Source organism: Sceloporus occidentalis, unplaced genomic scaffold, assembly GCF_023333645.1.
Source record: "Sceloporus occidentalis isolate IW3139 unplaced genomic scaffold, rSceOcc1.0.p SCAF_9, whole genome shotgun sequence".
Taxonomy (NCBI): Eukaryota; Metazoa; Chordata; class Lepidosauria; order Squamata; family Phrynosomatidae; genus Sceloporus; species Sceloporus occidentalis.
In genome coordinates this window covers 38,180,898-38,193,683 of record NW_028316989.1, presented here as the reverse complement: position 1 = coordinate 38,193,683, position 12,786 = coordinate 38,180,898, and the positions used below count along the sequence as shown (strand labels likewise).

General features: G+C 39.5%; 1 protein-coding gene across 3 annotated transcripts in view; it reads left to right on the top strand.

Moving 5' to 3' along the window:
- The window catches only part of MYO5C (myosin VC), a 59,733-nt gene that overhangs the window by 14,040 nt on the left and 32,907 nt on the right, over positions 1-12,786 (top strand). For 2 of the 3 annotated variants that reach the window (XM_089538854.1, XM_089538855.1), the window contains exons 6-12: positions 408-551; positions 3,603-3,684; positions 5,674-5,781; positions 6,108-6,214; positions 9,670-9,935; positions 10,857-10,938; positions 12,217-12,357. In XM_089538854.1, coding sequence (XP_089394980.1) covers positions 408-551; positions 3,603-3,684; positions 5,674-5,781; positions 6,108-6,214; positions 9,670-9,935; positions 10,857-10,938; positions 12,217-12,357 — 930 coding nt within the window. The remainder of the gene's footprint in view (positions 1-407; positions 552-3,602; positions 3,685-5,673; positions 5,782-6,107; positions 6,215-9,669; positions 9,936-10,856; positions 10,939-12,216; positions 12,358-12,786) is intronic. The other variant, XM_089538856.1, reaches the window with a different exon arrangement.

Genomic DNA, 12,786 nt, shown 5'->3' with positions numbered 1-12,786 from the left:
TGTATAAATTCTTGTTTTTGAGCAGCAGACATAATGGTCACATTTGTAGTAAGCCTTTAGATACAAAGGGGGTATCCACAACCAAGCATGGTGTTCTGTTTTCAAGCCCTGTATTCACCCCCAGCCTGGTGAGGATTTTCTTTGTCTGTCCCCTTCTGTTTGAAATCAAGGTAGCAACAGAAGTCCCGTTCTGGTGAGGAGTGGCACAAGAAGGCCTTGAATGTTCTCATGTGGACAAATCCAAATACCCTGGGAATTTCTACAATGCTGAGAATTGAAACTTCAGATTTGAGCACTATAGTAATGCATTCACTTCTACTAGTATGCAAGCAGGATCTGAGACAACTTCTTTAATGATTCTTTTGGGGCCGGGGAGTTTGTAATTTGAAATTGTTTTCCTTTTTTAGGCTGTTGGTAATGCTAAAACCACACGCAATGACAACAGCAGTCGTTTTGGAAAGTATACAGAAATCAGTTTTGATAAGAGGTATCAGATCATTGGTGCAAATATGAGGACCTACTTGCTTGAGAAATCCAGAGTTGTGTCTCAGGTTGGTAAAATTCAGCAGTATAATTGTGTTGCAGCTTTGTTAACTTTAGATAATGTCTTACATAGTAACAACTCTATAAGTCTACCTTGTCTTATTAAAACTGGAAGAATTTTGAACAAATTGAGTACCCACAAACTGCCCAAATTCTAGTGAAGCAGATTCTTGTGTGCTTGTCAATTACAGTATTGTTTCAGAGTCAGCATACAAGCAATGGTAATTTTTCAGGTTAAGGAAGCAGCTATTTTTGCATATTTAGAAAAGCTACTTATTGATTTCTGTGGGCTTTTCTTCAAGTAGTACTCCTTAGAGGCTTTATTAGTCAAAGTTCCAGTTCCTGTTAATATTTAACTGAAGCAGTTACTAGAGCAACAACAATGTACACTCCATTCAGCATATCTTATTTGGAAAGGACATACACTTGAATTCATTGGTGTATGCGATTGAGCTACAGAGATCAGCATTAAACTAAAAATGTTCTGTTAACTTTTATAAACTGCCATCTGTAGGATTTCATTTTTCTAGAATCATAATCGAAGTATTACAGTATTTCCAGTGCCAATTCTGTAGTGAGTTGCGTGGATTGATGAGCCATGCCACTGGGTTTGGGGGAGTTCTGGGTCCAAGATGCACTCTTTATGTTTTTCTATAAGACATTTTCTGTGCCATAGTTACCATTTTGTTCTCAAGAATTAAATCATGTTTAGCTTGTTCTGGGTTTCCCTGCTTAATTTGTTGTGATTTTCCAGTGAATCCAGTATTGCTTCCACTGTACTTGGGTAGTTTGGAAGACTTTGACTTGTGTGCATCTATTTATTTTATCTTGATACATTGCTAGGTTAGTATTTTTCTGATGTATAAAACACTATGCATTCTATAGCTATACCAATTTATTATATGTATTCTGTTTTAATTTTTGGCAACCTAGTTTCCTCTCCTTCAGCGGATCATGGGTTATAAGTATATTATTTCTCTTTCTGAAAAAAACCAGTTTCTCCCTTATTATGTTAGTAATAGCATGAATGCATTATGCAAGGCTTTTGGTTCTTTCCTTTTGTTCCTTCAACTTATCCCATTTCCTATATCATTACTTTTCTTTTCTTCTTGTTAAAGCATAACTCCATCCCTCAGACTAAATCTTCTTACTGCCGATCCAATCCAGCTCCGAACTTCTGTCCAGCAGCACTGAACTATATTGCCTCCTAAGAGGTCTGTTTTCCCCCTCTTTCTTCTCTTGCTTCTTCTCTGAGATCCACCCGCATTTCTCACTACCTGATGCTTTTCTGTACTTCTCTGTTTGGTGTGCTAGTGCTATAAGGCCATGCTGGGAAACAGTTTTAGTTCCTTTTTGAGGGGTCATGTGTGCCTTTTAAAAATGTTTTTATGTTGTTTTGTTACCATTGCATTATGGCGCTGTGATTTCTTCCATTTTCCATGTTGCACTACCAGCAACAGGTGCTTTTTGCTGCTCTCTTCTACAAGCACCCTAAGGCCTGTTACAGACTGCCAAAATAAAGCTGCTTCGGGTCTCTTTGGAGGTATGCTATTTAAATGATGCATGCATCCTAAGAATCCGGAAGCTGCACCAAAGCTGCACTCCAGTGCTTAGGAATGGAGTGTGGCTTTGGCATGACCTCCGGACTCATAGGACCCATGCATCATTTAAATAGCATACCTCCAAAGAGACCCGAAGCAGCTTTATTTTGGCAGTCTTTAACAGGCCTAAGACACCATGCTAGAACTGGGGAATTCAAGGATCATGTGACAACAGAGAGAACACACACACACCCTGGAAACTTTTCATCTGAAGAATAAGGGCATTGGGGTAAAAAGGTGGAATAGTGTTGTAACAAAGAAGGTAGAATGACTAGCTACCTAGCTTGTCAATGGCTAGCTACTAGGTTTGCCTCAGCTCAATCCAGAATGTAGGGTCAATGCTCATCACTCTGAGACATAGTGCATGAATAAAGTTAGTTTTGAAAAATACAACAAAAGAAAAATAAAAGAAAAAGAAAGATAAATACAGCAGATGAGTTTATCTGGGGAGCACCATAAGTGCAGCACAACACCCATGATGGCATTCAACTGCCAGTCTCTTTAGGTCATCAGCAAATGGCAAGGCAGAAGTGCTAGGAACTGATTTCAGTAAAGGAAGAGCTGAAAGAAGAGACAGAGGGAGAGTGGCCTGGGATGAGAACTGTGGGTCAAGTGAATAGATGGGGGAAAGGAAACACATGAAAGCACAGAACACCTATTTTCTGTGGCTCAGCAGCCCCTGCAGCATTGCAGGAAGAATGACAAAATGAATGTAGCATAGTTTGGAAACAAACACACCCAGAAGTTAAAAATTAAGCACAAATGGATGTAAGAACTGCGATAAACATTGGTTTCTGGAAGAACCTTTCAATGCAAGAGACACTCTTTTTGCTGTGATATACTGTATATACTCACGTATACGTCTAAAAATGTTTGTCAAAAATTGGCCCCAAAAAGCTGGGTCAACTTATCCATGGGTCAGTGTAAGCAGTGTATTTTAACTTTTCTCCTTTTCTGAGTAGAGTGGCAAAAGATAAGAGCTTAGTTCATCCTGGGAGTACCCAGAAGAAGCACCAGCCCCCTCTACTCTTTCCACCCTGATGCTGCTTCTGGCCTTTTTGAATGCTTGGGTGGGAAAACGGTACTGGTGGCACTTCATTGGTGCTTTCCCTCAAAGGAGTGCCAAGAGGAATTGGGCTTAGAAGGATCTGAACAAGACATTTTTGTATGAAGGCAGTAAACTTCATCCTTTACATCCTTTGTTACATGCCCCTAAGTTTTATCCTCGACTTATCCATGAGTCGTATCAAAATCCATAATTTTGGTCCCAAAACTTGCCCTCAACTTATACATGAGGTCGACTTATAGTTGAGTATATATGGTATATCAAAGTCATATGAAGAGCAAATCATATTGTTATTTCAGTAAAAGAACGACACATTCTAGAAGCTGGAAGAGGTTTCCTGTTGGTACATTTTTACGTTATTTATTTTATCTTTTCCCTCCTTTCACTGACAGTCGGCGAATGAAAGAAATTATCATATATTTTATCAGTTGTGCTCCTCAGCTCTGAGACCAGAATTTAAACATCTTAAACTGGGTATGTTTCAAAATATTAATTTGTTTCTTTTTTTCTCATTGCTTAATTTCAACTCTTTGACACATAGGTCACTAAATTCGGTTCTCATTTTAAACCTTTACCCTTTTAAAATCTTTATGGACAAGTACAAAGCAAAGAATGTATTCATATGATAACATAATGCACCAGATGTATTGGGTCTGAGTATGGTAATATTTGTATTAGGACTAAGAGTATACTATGGGGGGTAGAATGAGGGCATTGCCTCCCCCCAAATAAGAATTCTGACCCCTAATGATAATATAATTTTCCTTGAGTCTCCAAATTTCTATCAAGCCATGGGGTGGTAGTGGTGATGGTGGTACGAAAACCATGTATTATACAGCCTACTAAAGAGTTTTGGAAAATTGAAAACCTGCTCATATTTTTGGTAATATCTTTATCAGAATCAAATAAAATGTCACAAAATGGCTTTTGGATTTATTTATTTATTCATCCAATGTGCCAACACATCTACCTGCTATTTCAAATCTATCAACTGATTCCAATGTATAATATTGCTCCTGGATGTTAGCAAAGGTGCTGCAGACCACTGGAAATGTAACCTACACACTAAGCTGAAATAAAACTTCTCTATATTTCAAGAACAGAACTTGGAAAGTTCCCGTTAACCAGTAGAATTCAGAGGCATGGAATATCAGTATCCAAATGTATCTTGTAGTACCTTTGAGCCTCAGCTCTTAGCCATTTTATCATATCTCCTTTCTGGTTCCCGGTCATTCACCCATCCTGGCCTTAGGCAACATCTTTCCTCCAGCCTTTGCCCCCCTCCCCCAACAATAAACTTGTCACCTCATCACCATAAGTTTTGCATTTCTATGGCTATTCATATAGTCTCATTATAAAGGTCCTTCCTGGGCGACAGTTCATTCCATCCATCTCAGTAAGTAGACCAAGCCTATGAAAGCTTATGCTAAAATGCCTTTCACTCAGTTTCAAAGGTGCTACAGTATACCTCTGTATTCTGCTAAAAGGTAGTCATGATAATAGGCCTAAGGGTTCTGAATCATTAGATACAGTTATTGTTGCAGTTTAAAAAGGTAACATACTATTTTTCGGTTTCTGAAAATTAACAAATTAACTAAAATAAATACTTATAAAATAGTCATGACAAAATGTAGTTATATCAGAGTTATTGAGGAAAGAGATAAGTAATTAGTGTGCTAATGTGGTGTAGTGGTTTGAACATTTGACTTAGGGGCTCAACAGACGGGCAACGATCAGCTGCCCTCTCAGATGTTGCAGCAACGATCAGCTCTCTCTCAGGAGCAAAAAGAAACTGACGAAAGCAGCTTCTTGGAAGGTGCGCCATTATGGCACTCGCACGCCATGATGAGGCCCCATACACGAAGCACCATTTCGGTGCGCCAATGCCCATGAGTCATCACGGCGTGCCCCATGTGGACGAGTGCACACCAACATGATGCATGGGTGCCAATAGTAGGGCTGGGCATGTGTGGATACCCAGCCCTACCTAGCCCTACTTTCAGGCCCAGGCCAGTGCGAAGCACCTGTCTGTACCAGCTCTAAGACTCCAGGAGACCAGGGTTCACATCTCCACTCAAGTCATGGAAAACTGCAAGGTAATCTTGGATAAGTCACACTCTTTCAGCCTTAGAGTAAGTAAGTGACAAACCTGCTCTAAATAAATCTTGTCCCAAAAAAACCCCTAGCATAGGGTTGCTATAAACTGGAATTGTCATGCAGGCACATAACAAAAGCAACTATTATTTCCATTTGTTTCTTCCAAGTTCTGTTCAAAGGCATGATCATATAGCTGCAGCTTTATCTAATAAAATCAGTTCTTACTTATAAAAGTTCGTAGGTTTGTTAATAAAAAACAATCACAAAACTTCTATATTCACATAACTGCAGTAATTTGTCACTGATGGCCTTCTAACAGTAGATTCTTATCAGTCCATGTTAACATGTTTCCTTTTTCATCTGCAGCAAGTGCTGAAGAATTTAACTATACAAACATGGGTGGAAACACTGTGATTGAAGGAGTGGATGACAGAGCAAATATGATAGAAACTCAAAGGACATTCACTCTTCTTGGTAAGTGAACTTAATTTGCCTTTTATAAACTAGTAGAATTATAATGGCTGTGAAACCTAGCAAGATTATGGTGTTTTGGGGAAAACCCCTACTGAAACCAATGTGCTTGTTGTTTTTATGGTTCTGTCCATTGGGTTGAACCCTTATGTGCATTTACCTAGGAATAAGTCTTGCTGAATTTAACAGGGCTTACACTTAGGTAGACATGCACGGGATATAGGATAATAATAATAATAATAATAATAATAATAATAATACCTGATACCTACTTTTATTCCCATTTTGGAGAGCTTACTGTGGAAATATTTTCTTTTCTTTTCTTTCAGGTCTTAAGGAAGATTTTCAGATGGATGTTTTTAAAATACTGGCAGCTATTCTTCATTTAGGCAACATGGAAATAATTGCTGTTGGTGATGAAAGATCGTCTGTTAGTGTAAGAACTGCCTGCAAAATGTCCTGTGACTTAGGGCATGTCTACACGAGCAAATTAAACTGATTTCCCCCCACCTTCACCGGGACCTAGCTTCATGATGCAGGGCCAAATCCCCAATCTCTCAACCGTCTCTATGATATGCAGCCAATTCCATACTGAATCCATCTTACCCCTCCATTAAAGTGGTGCAAAAAACCCCTTACCTTTTACTTTGGATTTTGCAGGAAAATCCAGAATACTTGCTAGACAGTTGTGTACACACATGTCCTACAGTGCCACCTGGTGTCACTGCCTCTGGTGCGAGTCACTCCCTCTGAGGTCACAATGAAGGACACAGCCATATGAATGGGGCTGAACACCTTTTTTTTGACCTGAGAGGGAGTGACTTGTGCCAGCGGCATTGGCATTGGGTGGCATAGCAGGATACTTGTGTAGACTGCAGCCCAGAATCACTATAGAGTGTAATAGCAATAGCAAGTACATTTCTATACTGCTTATCAGTGCACTTAAGCACTCCCTAAGGCGGTTTACAAAGTGTAAGCTAATTGCCCCCAACAATCTGGGTACTCATTTTAGCAACCTTAGAAGGATGCAAGCCTGAGTCAAGCTTGAGCCCTTTGGCTGGTATTGAACTCGCAACCTTATGGCTTGTGAGTGAGTGGCTGCAGTACAGGCATTTAACCACTGCACCACTGTGCCAAAAGTAATGAGGGGAATCCCTGGTAGATCCAGGGCCCAAACACCCTGGGAGCAGGTCAGAGTATTCTGGCTAGTGTAGATGAGCCCATATTTTGCTTTGATAAACAATGGCAGGTCCTTATTTATATTTCCCAATAGTCTCTGTTAAGCCTTTGTATTATTAAATAAAAGCAATTACATTTACTTTGTAAATCCAGCAAGAAATGTGCAGTTCTTACAGCTCATTTGTGTTCTTCTGGAATGTAATCCTGTTAAGGCAATGTATTGACTACAGTGGGCCCTCCACATTCACTGGAGTTAGGAGTACAGGAGAGAACACATTAATCAAACTGCACACTTCTTGCTGTACATTCCTTTATGGAATTCGTAGTACCACTTTCACATCCCAACAACCATGATGTAGGTTAAATTGAGTGGTCCTCCCAGTTTGCTTCTTATGGCTCAGTACATTTTTTGAATCTGTGTTTTCTATAACCAAACATAGCACTTTGCACCATACTGACTTATTTTCAGTCTGGAGCAGAATACTCAGATTTCCTGAGTCAATTTTGCATCTGTTATTGCCATTGTTTTTAAGAGATAACTGTTGATACTGAAATAATGTGTGGTGGTCTTTCATGGTGGTTCATCACAGGCTGTAAAAAAAACCTTATCAATTTTAGAATTGTGTACAGCAGAGTTAAAAGCAGACTCACGTTGCAACCTATTGTACAGTGGACCTTTCCCGCATAAGGGAAAATCCATGTGTGCTTGCGCCCCTTAGGAAACAATTGGGCGCGTGCACACGACACCATTGTTTAGATTGTCACACGGCTTTTGCGTAAGCAGGAAGTGTGCCCGTGTATGGTAAGGGCGCACTGTATATCAGATTCCATGTCTTACTTTATAAGATTTAGTTCAGTGTCCGCAATGACATCACTATACATTTCCTTACACACTCCAGTAGCAGCCATTTATATAATGCACACATCATAGTGGTATCAGTTCTAAGAGGGGATGAACTAGATGTCATGGAGGAGGAAGGGGCAAACAGCTGGGCAGAACATGATACAAGGCTGCCATTTTTTGCATCATCTGTGTGCTCTTTGCAATGTGTAATTTGTAATGGTTCTAAATTTCTAAATAAAATGGTTCTTAACTTCCCAGAATAGAAGGTTAAGAGGTGATATGATAACTCTGTTTAAATATTTGAAGGGATGTCATATTGAGGAGGGAGCAAGCTTGTTTTCTGCTGCTCCAGAGACTAGGACCCGGAGCAATGGATGCAAGTTGCAGGAAAAGAGATTCCACCTCAACATTAGGAGGAACTTCCTGACAGTAAGGGCTGTTTGACAGTGGAATACACTTCCTCGGAGTGTAGTGGAGTCTCCCTCCTTGGAGGTCTTCAAACGGAGGCTGGATGGCCATCTGTCGGGGATCCTTTGATTTGGATTTCATGCATGGCAGGGGGTTGGACTGGATGGCCCTTGTGGTCTCTTCCAACTCTATGATTCTAGTTCAGTCTTATTTCTCTACTCTCCCTACTTTATGTAACCATTGCCTCTACTAGAAAATTGCTGTCATTTGAACAGGTTTAATTTTTAAACTGTATTGTATTCAATCCTGTTTCAAAAGGGAGTTGTCAATTTATTTATTGAAAGTATGTATTATTCTAACATATTCTAGTCATGTAAGCTGCCTTTATTGCTGCAGCAGAACGGCGGGGTATAAGAATAAAGTTTATTTTATTTATTTATTTAAATATTGAATAAGTCTCAGGGACATAGCCATGGCTGTAAGGAAATAAGGAGCTGGAGAGGACCTTGCCCTATGGTGTCACCCATAAACTCCCCTCAACATCAAAGTGCGCCATTTGATTTGTATGATTTTTATATATAACCCATAGACCAGGAGTGGGAAATTGCACAGGGAGCAAGGACAATTGCAAACACCTCAAGCAGTGTTGCAGCCATTTTTCGTTACCATTTTGAAAGGGACTAGGATGCAAATAGGTGTATTGGGAGTGGCAGGGGATTTCAGGGATTTGAGATGTTTTCATACATTTTAGGCATTTTATGGGGCTTTCCATGTGGTTTTTAGATGAAAATTGTCAGAAAATTGCAATGATTTTTAAAAACTTGATAGTTGGCAGGCTTTGGAGAACTGGTGGAGGGCTTCAGGGAGCACACAAATGCTGTCCAGGCGCCATGTACAGCCTGAACTGTCCAGAGGCCATGCACATCATTTTAATCACCTTGCTACTTATCAGCCACTTCAGGCAAGAATCCATTCATGTCCTTTGCAGGCAAAACTGTGTTGACATAGGTGATGGTGGTGGGGAGAAACATGTTATGGGTGCTGCAGCCATGAAGGAAGTTGGAGAAATAGGTTGCTTGAACTCAGAATATTTTCTCTGCTTTCTTGTACCACCACCACCATTAGAAAAAGTGCAACTGCTAGCATAATGAATTTACAGGATTATATCTTTAATTCACATTTGGGGCATGCTACTATATGGATACCGGAAAGCTTTGGGTTTGCTGTTCTTGCATCCTGGCTATGTTTATGAATGTAAAACAATTTTCTTCATTAAAATAATATTGAAATACCAGACTTGCGCATTTAGGTTTCTAACGTGGGAGTTTTATCATTTGTCTCTCCTCCCACCTTCATTTGTTACATTCACATTATTAAAAAAGTACATAGCATTTTGAACTATTTGTAGTATTTTAATTGAAATATGTGGCGAATGTTGTTTTCTTCTTTGTTCTTCAAAGGTGAATGATAAACATCTCAAAATATTTTGTGAACTACTGGATTTAGAAAGTGACAAACTGGCAAAATGGTTGTGCCACAGAAAAATTGTCACTACCTCAGAGACAGTAGTAAAACCAATGACAAAACTCCAAGCTCTTAATGCCCGTGATGCTTTGGCAAAGAAGATCTACGCTCATCTTTTTGATTTCATTGTGGAACGAATTAACAAGGCATTGCATTTCATTGGCAAACAGCACACATTTATTGGTGTGTTGGACATCTATGGGTAAGTTTTCTGCCTCCCCCTCCCCACAAGAAAGAATATTGATTGGTTTGATAATTTACTTTATTTCTCCAGAAGAGTAGGATGCGCCCCTTGTCCATATGTCTTGTCTAAAAACACATCTAACAATAATCTCATAAAATCTAACACATTTTTATCAGTTCCTTTAGAAAGTGGTGCTGGAGGAAAGCTCTGCAGATAATATAGGGGCTGTAAAGATGGCCCCAAAGGAGCTGTGTCTTGCCGCCCCTCTCAGCGCTGGATTGGGGCTGGAGCAACCGAGCGCTTTAAAGTGCTTTGCTGGCTCTGAAAGAAACTGCAAAATGCTGTTCCTTCCAGAGCTGGCAAAAAGTCGCCCTTCCTGCCATGGCGGCATTTTTCAGCACTCTTTGTGCCATGCTTCGTATAAACACTACGCCAAAGGAGAGCTGTGACGATGCCCCTCATGCAGTTGGGTGGATGGCGTGATGGGGGCATGCGCTTATTATGCGTATGTATGCCTCCAACGTGACTCCCACCACTATTTGCCAAAGGCAGCCAGACTCACAGAAGTAGTTTTCTATACAGTGGACCCTTGTTATACGCTGGGGTTTGGTTCCAAGATCCCCCGTGTATAACAAAATCCGTGTATGCTCAAGTCCCATTACATATAATGACATAGCAAAATGGTGTCCCTTATAAAAAAAGGAAAATCAAGGTAACTTTATACTTTTTTGGAACATTTTCAAACCGTGTATGCTTGAATCCGTGTATAAAAAATCCGTGTATAAGAAAGGCCGACTGTATTCTTCAGTCTTCTCTGCCAACAAGGTCAAACCCTCCACAAGATTTTTCTTTCCTTACACCCTAAACAAAATACAGAAATTAGTGCCTCAGATCGAATAAAATGTCATTAATTATTGCATTTCCAACATTTTATTTCAGATTTGAAACTTTTGATATGAACAGCTTTGAACAATTTTGCATAAATTATGCCAATGAAAAGCTACAGCAGCAATTTAACCTGGTATGATTTTTTTATTAAATTGGATTAGAATTGGTGTTATTGTTCTTGACAAAATAGTCTTTTAGATTTGTAAATTACTTTCAGTCACTTTTTCAGTAGAGGTTGAAGGTGTCCAAATCCTTAGGCATTTACAGATTTCATGCTAAGGCTTAGAAATTGAAATGTATTTTCTCTTTGTGCAGAGATGGGTCTACAAATGTTGTTTTCTGATCAGGATTTCTGCCCAAATAATTCTCTGTATGATTTTCAAGGACTATTTGATTGTAGACAAATAATTCTTTGTGTATATTTTTCAAAGACAATTGGGTTGAATTCAGATTTAGTCATGTTTAATTTGTAAGTTACCTTGCATCCTGTTATTGGGGGGGAAAGTGCAATATAAATGAATAAAGCAGCAACAATAATAACATTTAGAGTGGACTCTGTGAAATTAGTGGGATTTAGGGCCGAAACAGATGGCTCTAAAGGAGCAGTGTCACGATGCCCCTTTGAATGCCAGATTGAGGCCGCAACAACCATGCGCCGTGACCCTGATCTGGCATTTTTCGGTGATGTGGCATGTGTAAATGCTGCACTGTGGAAATGCTGTGAAGCCGCTCCACATGTGGTCAGCCATGTGGCTTCCCAGCAGCATGGATGTAGTGTCAGAGCATCAAAATGCCACACTTAGATGCTGCCCCCAACCTGGCGCTTAGTTCCAGTCTGTTTTGCCCCTTACATTACTAATGAATAACAGAAGTTTTATTCATTCAAAAGAGTTTAAGTCTAGTTTAAGTATTACTAAATCTGGATTCAACTCATAACCCATTGGTTGTGATGGAGAAGCCTCTGTCAAGTATGTTTAATGGGAATATGCAATTTCCATTCTTTCAAGTTACAGTAAAAACAATGAAATCTGGTGATATATGAGTAGTGGACATAGAGGAAGGATGCAGAGAGATAAGGGAAAAGATGTAGAGGACAGGTATGGGCTTCAGTTTGTATGGTAATAGTGACTTGAGTATTAAAAATGCATTCATAGAAAGTGAGAGGAATTTGGAACATTGAGCATTATGTTCAAAGCTGATAGACCAAATCTTCTTATTTTACCTGACTGATTTGTTAACATGTCACAATGCCAGTATCCTGCCTCAGGCGCAAAAGGTTGATTCATGCTGTCATTTTGTACTGACGCTTATCCCAATATTTGATTCAGCAAGGGTTCCTCTGCTGATGTTGTCAGTAATTGATGGGAGTAGTTGATGTCATTGTAATCATGTTTGACAATGTCATTATTAGCATGTCTTTAAACTTGAGCAAGAAGAATATATGAAAGAAAATATCCCATGGACTCTAATTGACTTCTATGACAATCAACCTGTCATTGATCTCATTGAAGCTAAAATGGGCATTTTGGAGCTACTGGATGAAGAGTGCCTGGTAAGTTTTTAATTTTTAGGTTCATCATTGAGCATGGTGTGGTGGTTTGAGTGTTGGACTATGATGACTATAGAAACCAAGGTTTGAATCCCTACTCAGCCACTGGGTGATGTTGGGCAAGTCACACTCTCTCAGCCTCAGAGGAAAGCAATGGCAAATCCGCTCTGAACAAATCTTGTCAAGAAAACCCTGTGATAGGGTTATCTTCAGGTCTCCATAAGTCAGAAATGACTCAAAGGCATAGAATAACAGTTCTTAATATAGGCATTCTCCTTTGTTATCCTGGGCCTCTATCTTTGTTTGTTTTGATATTGATATTGTTTCCGCTTCATATGCACAAATTAGCATTTCCAAAATTGGAAACATTTCAGAAAAAGATCTAATTAACATAAAGACAAGCTCAAAGGTTTTTATGCATGTACTGGCACT